This window comes from Manis pentadactyla, chromosome 9 (genome assembly GCF_030020395.1).
Source record: "Manis pentadactyla isolate mManPen7 chromosome 9, mManPen7.hap1, whole genome shotgun sequence".
NCBI classification, from domain to species: domain Eukaryota; kingdom Metazoa; phylum Chordata; class Mammalia; order Pholidota; family Manidae; genus Manis; species Manis pentadactyla.
The window spans coordinates 114,093,117-114,106,119 of NC_080027.1; the positions used below are offsets into that span (position 1 = coordinate 114,093,117).

Consider the following 13,003-nt stretch of genomic DNA (forward strand, 5'->3'; position numbering starts at 1 on the left):
AACAGTTGGATGTTCCATATCCAACTTTTGCTTTATGAATTTTGGAGATATGTTATTAGTGCATGTAACTTCTGAATTGTATATATTTTTGTTGTTTAATTAATGATTTATTATTATGGAAGGTCTTTTTTTATTCCAGTAATGACTTCGTTTTAAATTTTATTTTGTCTTTTATTAATATAATCCCTTCTAGTTTATTTGATTAGTGTATGCATCCTTTTCTTTCACTTATATTTTTCCTTATATTTAGAGTGTCATTCTTATAAAAAGCATATAATCAGAGTTTAAAATGAGATAATCTTTGTTTTCTGAGGTAATATCCAACTTTCCTTTCATGATTATGGCTTTATTAGATGAATTTAACTGATGAAGGTCAGATCTTTTCAGTTGTTTATTCATAATAATGAAGTTTCTATATCTTATGTGCCGATCAATTTTTCTCATTCTACCACCTGAAGAGAGGTGTGTAATTTCTGTTAGAGAATTTAATCAAAATGTTAATTCTTGAACTTTAATGTGAAATTTGGCATTGGAACTGAGAAAGAAGAAGGAAGATAAGGTTAAGGTCTGTAACCCTGAACTTGAGACAAGGCCAATGAGAATTCTAAATCCTAACATTTGGACTTTCAAGTCATTCTACCTCTTAATCTATTTCAATTTTTTTCCGAGCACTTATCATCATTTATTGAATGCCCATTTTGTACCAGTTCCTGTCGGTGAGCACTGGGGGTACACAGATGACTCAAATGGCTCCTGAATTGAATTTACGTCTAGTAGAAAAATGAACAATTTTATAGTTGCCATAATGCTTAGTAAGAGCCCTGATAGAGACAATGAAGATTGCTCTAGGACTATGCAGCATGAATAAGTAAAAGCAAGAATCCTTCTTGAATTCCTAGAGGAAGTGACATGTAATCATGGACCTAAAGGTGCAGTAGAAATTAGAAGAGAGTGAAAATGACTTTTCTGGATTGGAAAGAAAGCATATATGAAGTCGTCTGGAGGTTAGAAAGTACACGATTTAAAAACATGAACAAAGTTCAATATGATTGAAGGAAAACATATTTCATTATGTACAATAATTGTTATTTCACATGACCTTTACTCTTCTACCTCATTTGAGCAGGCTTTGTGACTGACTGCTGTGCCGTTCCAACATGTCTTGTTAGCTGACCTTGTAGACTGGGCCTTCAGTTTCTTCTTTTAACATAGCAGAGTATATTTAAAAATCAAACTGCATCTGGATATTTTAAGATTCATTAGTGCCATCTTTTTGAAAATTTTGTTAACTATAGTTAAAAATTTAAGCTATACTTACCTGGCAGGGGAAATACCGTGATCACGAAGGTGGTTTTCCCAGGGCGAGGCTTATCAATTGCACTCTGGGTGTGCTGACCCCTGCGATTTCCCAAATGTGGGAAACTCGTCTGCATTATTTCTGGTAGTGGGAGACTGCATTCGCGCTTTCCCCTGGAAAAAAAAAATTTAAGCTATAATCATTACCTATGTGGCATCTTAATCTGATGAAGCATGTAAAAACTACGTCTGCATTACCTTCCTTAGCATCAGAACTGAACATTTAATCAGTATTCTAATGCATAGCCCCTTTAAATGAAGAGAATCCTAAGAACTTTATAGTTTTGTTCATTCCTCGTGTTCTTGCTGTGTGTATGAAAATAAAAAAAATGTGCATGTGTGTGTGAAAATTGTTTTAGTGACAAAATGCCCTGCTCTAGTTTTCATGGAAAGATATTTTTCAAGACATATAAGTGAGCACACTCAACACAGAACAATTTTAGTAAAAAGGAAAGATGGGGGAAACTTGCCCAGCTAACTAAGTAATAATGAACCATGCAGACAGGTTGACCCAGTTTTGGCTGCCTCAAGGCACAGAAAATTGGAATTATTTTCACACAGTTGTGATGCAGTGACATGTCAGAGAATTCCGTGGGTTGATACAGCAATTTACAGCCAGTAAGTTCTCTCGCTTCCAGTGCTGCTGGCTTTTAAGAATGTGGTACAAAATGAAGTAAAATATGTATAGAAGAATTTAGTTCCCATACATCTAGAGTTATTGTGAAGTGCTTTCCAACCTGAAGGATATTTGTGTCTACAGAATTTATTGAAATTCTTTTGGACCAGGGAGACACCAATTTTACAAGGATAGATCAAGTATAAAGTACTTATAAAAATTGCCATTATTTTACTCTGAATAGATGAGTCACTTCCCTAGACTGCAAAAAATCCACACATCCTCCCACTGCTTATTAGCAATGGAGGGCCACTGTCCCACATCCACAGAAACTAAGGTTGTCTTCACAGTAGAGACAGTCAACCACATGGGTGTGCTAGCGTGGCTGTCTGCAAAAACACAGGGACCTTTGAAACATGTCATTGTAGGATGACTGGAAATTTTACCAACAAAGTAGAAAGATATTCGTCTAGATTATTATGGTAACATAGAGGGGGGTAAAAACCCCGCTGGGTAAGTAATCAAAGAACTAGTGTTCTAGTGGGAGCTCCAGTCTTCAGTTACATGCTCATGAGCACGTAACCTCTCAGGGTTTTAGCTGCTTCGTGCAGAAAACGGCATGAATAATAGTACCTTCTAAGTCTGTTTCACAGGGCTTGATAAATAATAAACTGTTAGGTTTACAAAAGTATTCTTTAGAAACTTAATAAGGTAAGGTATTCCCAGGGAACATCAGAAGGCAAGATACTACTACTGAGAAATAAAAAATGTAAAGATAACAAAACTTTAAACAGAAGCACAGAACTATGCCAGACTAATTTATGAGGCAAATAGCTATTTTGGGGGAGTGCTAAGACATTCTACTGAAGTGAGGGAGAGGATGGTTAGTGATAAGCTTCTAACCTTTCCCCAATACTATTCATCCCTGCCACAAGCCTCTAACCTGAGTCAAAAGTGCACACAATTTTTAAAATGTCCATGTTTCTGCTTCTTTACCACAGAACACAGATCAGAAATACCTAGGAGGTCACCAAGTTTACCTTTCAGTTCTTGAATTTCTATTTGGCTGTTTTAAAAAAGCTTCTCAGCCATTTTTTCATAGTTTCCCATTCTATGTAGTCATATTTAAGTTTGACTTCTATTTCCTTAAACCGTAGAAGTATGAGTGTGGCTGTTTTTGTCTAGTAGTGGATCTGTTTCTGCGCCTATTAATTAATTATGCTAGCTTTGTAGTCTGGGTGTCATACCTCCTCATGTTCCTAATTATCTTTGATGTTGTTTGGTTTGACTGAACATTATAATGAAAAATCATCTGTAGAAATAGTTCTTCAGAGAGACCTGTATGTGTTTCATCAGGCTCCTAGGGAAGCTAGCAGTCTAGGGGCAAATGTAACCCTAGTTTCAGGTTAGTTGGTTTCTGGGCCCCCCAGGTGACACTGAAGTGGGCCACCAGTACATGGAATGTCTGTTCACACTTATTCCTATTGAGCAATTTATGGATTTTCTTGACTCGAAACAGGCGGGTAGTTTAGAAGGGTCATTATCCTTAGAAGGCTCACAGTCCCTCAAGGCTACTCAGTTTCAGCCAACTCCTCTCTGGATCAGCAAATGCTCTCCTGGAAAAACTGCACTCACTTCTCAGAGTTTCTGTCCTCTCCTTGATTCTGATCTCTCTCCTAGTAGTTAAGGCCTTCCTTGTAACTGTATTAGGGTTCTCCAGAAAAACTGACTCAATGGAAGGTAAGTAGATAGATGATGGTGATGATGATGAGAGAGAGGTCTTAATTCATTTGAGCTGCTATAACAAATTACCACAGACTGGGTAGCTTATAAACCACAGAAATGTATTGCTCACAGTTCTGGAGTCTTGGAAGTCCAAGATCAAGCCTCCAGCATGGTTGCCTTTAGCGAGGGTCCTCTCTGAGGTTCTTAGCTGCTGTGTCCTCAACAAGATGGAAGAGGCAAGGAATCTCTCTGGATCCTCTTTTATAAAGGCACTAATCCCTTTGTGAGGGTTCCTTGCACCACACAAAGGTTCCAAACAGTCAGACCATGGCAGATAGATAGTTCCAGATGTGGAGATTCATCATGAAGGACTGTCTCATGTGGTTATAGAGGCTGAGAAATCCCACTGTCTGCTGCCTGCGAACTGGAGACCCAGAAAAGACAAGGGTGTAATTCATTCCAAGTCTGAAGGCTTGAGAACCTGGGGACCTAATGGCATAAACAGCAGTCCCACATCAGGAGAAGATGAAATGAGATATCTCAGCTCAGTCAGTGAGACAGAGAAAAAAAGGGCAAATTCCTTCTTTTGCTCTATCAGGCCCTCAACAGATTAGATAATACCAACCCACATTTGGGAGGGCAGTTAATGTTGCCATGTCCACTGATTCAAATGCCATTCTTATCTGGAAACATCCTTTCATACACACTCAAGAATAAAATTTAATCTAGGCACCCCATGACTGGTCAGGTTGACAAAATTTATCACAGTTACTTTTAGGTAAATGCTTACTTATTTTGTAAAACCTTATCCAGTTTTTAGTTATTTTCTATGGGAACACCCAGATTATTTAATATGGTATCATCACCAGTGACATCCTTGAGCTGCTCTTGTACTTGAAACTAGTAGTCCCTCTAGAGAATCCCACAAACATAGAGAATCTCATTTTAAAAGATTTCCACACATGGAAAAATTATCCCCAAAGCCTGACATTCAATATTGCCCTATGCAAAATTGTAATGGTAGAGCCTGGATTTGTATGAGGGGACCCGTGAGAAATCCCACGTAGTTGATGATATTATAATTGCCATTCTACAGATGAGGAAACCAAGGCAGGAAACTGAGACAGACAACGCCAATCACTTTATTGTAAATAACTGTCTGACTGAGAAGTGACTTTTAGTTATGAATCTTTTACTTATTGCTAATGAAAATAACATGTAAGACAAACAGAAGTTTCTTAAGAAGTCCCTTTAAAATAAGGGTAATGCAAAATAGCATCTGTAAATATATCCGTATTTTCAAAGATGTTGGATCTGTTAGACTTAAGGTTCACATCTGAAAACCATTCGTGCAAAGACCTCTTAGATTTGAATGAACATGATGTATCACCTAGGTCAGTAATTCTAAACAAAATAAGTAGCCCTGCTATTTAAAGTTCTTTACGAATATGTGGGGTAAGTTTTCCAAGTGAACATACCACTTTAGTTGTTCTAACGGGCTCCTCCAGAAGGGTGAAAGTGTATCTGTACCTCAGTCCGAACTTGGCCATAATTACTCCTACTAAAGTATAAATTTCTTCAGAGGTATTGAGTAAGGCAAAAAGCTGATGTTCAAATTATTTTTTTTGTATGTGGCACTATGGGCACTTACTTACCATTGGACTAAAATCTCCATTCCAATTAAGATGTAGGTGCTAAAAATTTGGGTGATTGTTTCATTTTAGATATCTTGAAGATTATGTTACTATGAATTTATGGTGAATGTGTCATTAAATGAATATTCTAGGCCCAAGCTGTCACCATCAAATATTTTTGGTACTGATTTCACTGTTAGAGCAGTCCCAGTAATCCTGATTAAAATAGGGCTTAAAATATTTTATCTTCAGTGAAAATAAGCTTTATATTTACTTTAATTAAAAAATATATATATGTAAGTATATATAATAATATAATGTTATTACCATATTAGCTATATATACTTATTGTATAAATAGGAAATACCTTGTTCATGAGGGACAAAAAAAGTCATATTTCTAATTATGTTTTTCTTTGAATGATCCCTGCTAGAGCTAACAAATTCTATTGCCAAATTAGGTGTTTTGGAGATTAGGTTAATTTGTTCATATACGCCAAGTTTGGATAGCATTGTAGATTATAAACAGATGAACCATTCACTCTTTAAAATGTGGAAGAATAGTAACACAATGTCTGTGCCTCTTAAATGTATTAGAATGAAACTCCACATCAGGAAGTGAAACTTAAAGTAAGTGTATCTTATCTAAAAAAAGTATCATGACTCTAGGATGACATTCAATGTATCAGTTGTTTTTAATACATTTTTGAGATCTGTTTGCCTGTTGCTGATTGTGGTGATCTGTCTTTGGTAATGAGTATTCCATAGTGTTTATCAGTAGTAAGATTACAGTCTTTATCACACTAACAGTCTAGTTTGAGTTAAATTAGGTAGTGGCAGTTGAATGGAGAAAAACAAATATTTGCATGCAAAATACGTTCTCTTCCATTAGATTTGTTTTATGATTGTTTCTCTTCTTCTTTGTAACGGGAGAACTTTCAACAGATTAGGACAATCATCAAAGTGATTTTGTACAAGTTGATTGGTGCTTTTTTCCAATTACCAATCATTTTAGCTACAGATGTTAATCTAATTCCCCAGGATGAATTTAATATAGTTGCTGCTTTCATAATGGCTGGGAAATTGTGATTCTGGAAAGAAAAGGGTCACCATTTTCACTATGGAAAAGATTATGGCTGAAGAAAGACATTCAAAGTTAGGGTAATCCAGGACCTGAAGGCAAGGTTTACTCTCAATGACTAAGTCAGTATTGTATTGAGCTTATACTTGACATCTCAGTCAAAATATGGCATCTCTTTTTGCCAACTATCAACTAGCACTGTGCTAAGTCATTAGTTTTCCCCAGGGAGCACTGGGTGTGGATTCATAACACCATTTCCTCTGGCACCATCCCTGAGACATAACCCAAAGTCTCCTATTCGAATTGAAAGCTAGCCTACTCCTTCCTAGTTTGAAATTATATATAATATTTGCCCTGGGAAACATGGAAAGGGATTATCAAAAGACTATTTGGATAATACTAATTTATGGAAGCAGAGCACTTTCCACCAAGAATTTGTACTTGACAGATCCTCTCATATCAACCTTTCCAGCTCTTAGAAAGAGATGGTATGATTTTGACACTCCTGTTTTAAAAATAATTTACAGGTTATCTGAAGATTTATTATGTTTCTAAAATTAACTTATAAAAACCAAGGAAGTGGTCAATTTGCTCCTTATTTCCTGTGAAGAGCATGCACATATTTCATTCATTATAGTTAAGAAACGAGAATTGAAACTGAGGGAAATAAAAGCAGATTAAAATGGACAGCTGAATGAAAGAGGAAAAAAAACAATTACTAGAAGGACTTTAGATCAACTGTAGATGTAATAGACCAACTAGATTATAACTATCTATATCACTTTAATAAATGGAAACAGCCTTTTACACCTTTTAGGTGTTGGTATTGGTATTGTTCTCTGTGTGAGTAAAGGAATATAGAAAGAGTAGAGACTGGGTACAGCAAGACTGAATTCTAGATTCAAGATTAACATATATTATGTATGAGGTATTGGGAAGTTAATCTCTCAAAGAGTCTTTACTCACCTATAAGTACAAATAATAACACCTATTTTATAGGATTTTGGGGAAATTAAATGAGAATTTGCATCTAGTAGAATGTCCAGCATATGGTTCATACTCTGAATCTTTATAACAGTATCATCTCTCTGTACATGTTATTAATAAACATTTGACATATGAATACATTTTTGCAGCATTTTCAAAAATTGTGTTGAATAATAAATAAGAGTATTGCTAATAATTTTTATGTTACAAGGGAGTTTTTAAGCATTTGAAAACTCATGTGGTATTAAAAGTTCTAGGATATGGAAAAAGAGTATAGAAGATTTTTGGAGGTTGTTCTATTTATTATATATAATAATTTGAGAAGTTCTCTTTAGTGGAAAAAGCGAATCCCTAAATTGGGTTTTCAAGAACATTTTTTTATGCTCTTCCAGTTCCAGATATCAATTGTCAAGAATCTTTTTTTTTTTGCATTTAAATGTCTAGTTGTTCAAGCACCATTTGTTGAAAAAACTATTTTTTCCATTGTACTGCTTTTGCTCCTTTGTTAAGGATCAGTTGACTGTATTTGTGTCAGTCTATTTCAAAGCTTTCTATTGTGTTCCATTGATCTGTTTGTCTATTTTTTCACTAATACCATACGGTTTTGATTACTGTAGCTTAACATTAAGTCTTGAAGTCAGGTAGTGACAGTCCTTCAACTTTGTTCTTCTCTTTCAGTATTGTGTTGGCTATTCTGGGTCTTTTGTCTTTCCATATTAATTTTAGAATTAGTTTGTTAACACCCACAAAATAACTTGCTAGGATTTTAATTGGGATTGTATTGACTCTATAGACCAAATTGAGAAGAACTGATACCTTGACAATATTCAGTCTTTTATCCACGAACATGGAATATCTATGTATTTAGTTCTCCATTGCTTTCATTCATCAAAGTTTTGTATTTTCCTCATATAGAATGCATACTTTTTTTTTTAGATTTATAGCTAATTATTTCATTGGGAGGGTACTAATGTAAATGGTATTATGTTTTAATTTCCAAGTCTACTTGCTCATTGTTGGTATATGGAAAGAATTTGACTTTTACATATTAACCTTTTTTCCTATAACCTTGCTATAATTATTTATTAATTCCAGAAATTAAAAAATTATCAACTCTATTGGGCTTTCTACATAGATAATCATGTTATCTGAAAACAAAGACAGTTTTGTTTCTTCCATCACAATCTGTATATCTTTTATTTCCTTTTCTTGTCTTATTGCATTAGCTAGGACATCCAGTACAATGTTGTCAAGGAATGGTGAGAGAGGACACCCCTGTTTTGTTCCTGATTTTTGCAGTAAAGCTTCTAGTTTCATACCATTAAGTATGATATTGGCTATAGGCATTTTATAGATGTTCTTTATCAAGTTGAGGAAGTTCCCAGCTATTCCAAGACTGCTGAGAGTTTTTATCATGACTGGTGTTGAGCTTTGTCAAATAGTTTTTTTTTTAACTTATTGATATGAGCATGTGATTTTTCTTCAGCCTGTTACATTAATTGATTTTTAAACACTGAACCAGCCTTGCTCACCTGGTGTTAACCTCACTTGGTTATGGTTATTTATTTTATACATTTTTGGGTTTTATTTGTTAATAATTTGTTAAGAATTTTTACATCCATGTTTATGACAGACACTTGTTTGTAGTTCTTTTCCTATGTCTCTTTCTGGTTTTGCTATAAGATTAATAGAACAAATTAAGAACTTTACAGAATTAGTTAGGAACTATTCCCTATATTTCTATCTTTTGGAAGAGATTCAAGAGTATTGAGGTAATTTCTCCCTTATGTGTTTAGTAGAATTCACCAGTGAATCTATCTGGATATGGTACTTTCTGTTTTGGAAAGTTAAGTATTGATTCAATTTCTTTATAGATATAGGCCTATTCATATCATTTATTACTATTCATGAGTTTTGGCAAATTGTGTCTTGAGAAATGGGTCCATTTCATCTAGGATATCAAATTGTGAGCTTAGAATGGTTCATAGTATTCCCTTATTATCCTTTTAATGTCCATAGAATCTGTAGTGAACTCATTTCATTCATTTATAACATTTGTGATTTGTGTTCTCTTGCCCTTTTTTTTTTTATTTAGCCAGGCTAGAAACTTACAGATTTTATTGATCTTTTCAAAAAACCAACTTTTGGTTGTACTAATTTCCTCTCTTGATTTCCCATTTTCAATTTTATTCATTCCTGCTCTGACTTTTATAATTTTTCTTCTGCTTACTTTGGATTTAGTTTACCCTTTTTTTTCTATTTCCTAAAGTAGACACTTAGATGGTTGCTTTTAGATCTTCTTTACATATGTATATCACATATATTATATATATATGTATATATGATATATATGTATATATGATATATATATGTATATATGATATATATATTATTCAATACTGTGCATTTCCCTGTAAGTGCTGCTTTTACTACATCCCAGCAATTTTCACAAGCTGTAGTTTCATTTTCATTTAGTTCCAAATATTTAAAAATTTTTTCTGATACTTCTTAGACACATGTATTATTTAGAATTATATTGTTTAATCTCCAAGTATTTTGTGATTTTCCAACTATAGTTCTGTTATTGATTTCTAGTTTAATTCCATTGTGGCCTAGAGTAGACACTGTATGATTATTCCACGTGAACTTAGGAAAAACATATATTCTGCCATTGCTGGATGAAGTGGTCTATAGATGTCTATTATATCTAGTTGATTGATGGTGCTGTTGAGTTCAACTATGTCCATACTGATTTCCTGCCTGCTGAATCTCTCCATTCCTGATAGAAGGGTGGTGAAATATCCAACTATGATAAACTACGATAGTGGATTTTCTTTTTTGTGTGTGTATTGGAGGAGTGCATATGATTTTCTGTTGTAGTATAAGGCAACACAAATTTTTTAATATTCATCTTTTCTGCATGATTGATAATTTCATTTATAGCACATAAGCTATAATGGTCACTCAGAGCTCTTCTGAACATAGAAATATTTCTTCTTGACAGTAAACTTGGATAAAATTTATCTTGAAAGATTTTACATTCTCTTCTTCCTTTTAAACAAGGTATGCTCATCAATCATGACTTCACCTCTTCTTGATGCTGCATTATAAATCTGGACATAAATTACTCTATTGCTAGAGTGGTATGTTCAGAAACTATTCAATGCTGTATAACTTTTGATCCTATATCCCACTACTGCTGGTCCGTAGGAATCTGTTTTTACAGTTTTTTTTCTGCCTCCTTACTTTTAGACTGTCATTACTCATTTCTCAGAATTACCATTATCTTAGCTTCCTTTTAATTAATTATGGACTTTTTAATCAGTTAAACAAATCTATTAAAATTGAGAAAGATAGGAGTATCTTATAAATGTGGACCTTAACTAAGATTAAATAGCAATGCTTGAACTTTAGAAAAAGACTTTCTTTTCAGTTCCTCAGAGAACTTTGTGATTTCCTGCTTCCCTATTCTGTTTTGCGGATAGAGTTATTTATTTGATGAGTGCTTTCCAGTTAGCTGAAGTTTGTAATAAACTCTTCTACCTGTTAATATTTATTACGTGTATGCAAGCTATTAGGCTAATAGAAATTTTTAACATTGTGCATAAGGTTTATAACAAATACATTAAAATTAATATAAGTAGTTTACTGGTTATTGCCATGTGTTCAAAGGATTTTTGAAAACTGCTCTGGAAATGTCATGCAGAACAAAACAAAACAAAACACTGCATTGAACAGAAACAATAAAAACAAACAAATCTAAATATGGTAATAGAAACATCTTCCTCTGACTTCACCTTTATAAGCCAGAACTTCCTTATTATCCAGTACAAAGCTGATTGTGCTCTTAGGAAGCCTGCAGTCTCGATTTACATTTTTTCCCAAGCTGTTGGGAAACCTGATTGCATAGGAGTCCTAAGCGACAAGCTGTGGTGAAATTTGAAGGCATGATCTAAATTTCTCAATAATTCTGTGATGGGAGAGAGGAAAGAATAAAAAAGGAACAGCTTTAGGATCAAAGAATGTTTCTGGTATGCATATTACTTTCTTTCAACCAGATTATTTTTAATTAGTCTCAAGGAAACAATGAGAACCATTTACTTGGATGCTATATTGGAAGCTTATTTTTATTTACTATCATTTTATTTTCCAGGTGGAGCACCAGTATTCCCACAAGTTCACGGTAGTAGTGTTACATGCCACCAAAGTGACAAAGGGGGCCTTCGGTGACATGCGTAAGTGCTCTATTTGCTTTTCTACTGAAAGTGTGTGATTTTGGCTCACCCTATAGTTGCTTGAGTCCTTGACAAGACAGGACTGTCCATTCTTCAAACACGGTTATCTTTGTCTAGATCTTCGAGTGATAACATTTTTGAATTGTTCTCTGATATCTGTCATCTGTCAGAATGGTGTTTTCCTTTGACTTTGCAGTAACTAAGAGTACTTGGAGTCAGATGAAATGACTGTCATATGACATACAAATCTTTGGAATTTAAAGAAATTCTATTTAATTCTAATTTGAAAAGAGTGCTGAGTTAAGACATCAAACAAGCTGGCTCTGTGAGGTATTGTGCCTAAAGGATATTTTTCTTTAAATGCAGTTTCTCTAGTTCTTATACCTTTGAGTGTTTTTATTATGTGTGGAAATAGCTATAGAAACTGGTGTAAGACAACTTGAAATGATGTGACCCATAGCCTAAGGATAATGTTGCATTAACTTTTTGGCAATATCCTTCTCCATGCTTTAAAAAGCAGTTTTCCTGGTTAACTAACTAAATGCTCGGGGTCATGGAGGTAGACATAGAAAGAAAGATGGATGAAGAGTATGATGAATTTGGTAAAATTTTAGAATATTGCTAATATATGAGAGGGCAGTTTACCTCTCAGAACAGGTTTTGGAGAAAGAATGGAGACTGAAATTTATTGGTCTGGGAAACAGAGCAGTTTCTCTGCCGAAATGACATTAAAAACTGTTGCTTGAAGGAAAATAATCTTGGTGATGAGAGCAGAGAGAAGTCCCAGGCAGAGAAGACAACATGTCCAAGGCAAGAGAAGACAAGAGTGTTTGCAAGGAACTAGAACAAGTCCAGCATTGTTCGAAAATAGGCAGCAAAGGTGGAGGACAAGCACCTATATGACAGAAACTAAAACTGAGATTTTATTAGAAATGCAATGGGAAGAATTTGATAACATTTGAGTCACAAGTCTTGATTTGAATCTTCACTTAAAAAAAGTTTGTTCTGGCCATTATATGTTAAATATTTTGTAGATGAATATGGAATATACTGTTTATTTTTAAGAATAGGAAGGACTTGAGCTTGTTGAAATCTTGATGAAAATGGGCCAATAGAGAGAAGAAATACAGAGTGCCAAACCCTTTATTTTTTAGAAGCTGTAGGGTAATAGTAAGAAAATGTATAGGTATTGGCTGTAGTTCTTCTAAGAAGAGCTTCGATGATATTGCTTGGTGAGCTTGATCTATGCAAATTAACAAGTAAGCTCAAGTTGAGGTATTTGTATATAGAAGTACTTTAAAGACAGACAAGGAGACAACTATAAAAAAACGTCCTAGGATCTGTGAAGATCATAACAGAAACATACACCC

At 34.3% G+C, this 13,003-nt stretch overlaps 1 protein-coding gene and 1 non-coding gene across 3 annotated transcripts in view; both read left to right on the plus strand.

Annotated features, from left to right (window-relative positions):
- Positions 1-13,003, plus strand: part of PLA2G4A (phospholipase A2 group IVA) — a 140,428-nt gene that overhangs the window by 27,710 nt on the left and 99,715 nt on the right. For both annotated transcript variants that reach the window (XM_036912542.2, XM_057507962.1), the window contains one exon: positions 11,552-11,633. In XM_036912542.2, the coding sequence (XP_036768437.2) occupies positions 11,552-11,633 (82 nt within the window). The remainder of the gene's footprint in view (positions 1-11,551; positions 11,634-13,003) is intronic.
- LOC118926100 (U1 spliceosomal RNA) lies at positions 1,311-1,473 on the plus strand. Its single transcript, XR_005030337.2, has one exon. It is a non-coding gene; the product is annotated as a U1 spliceosomal RNA (small nuclear RNA).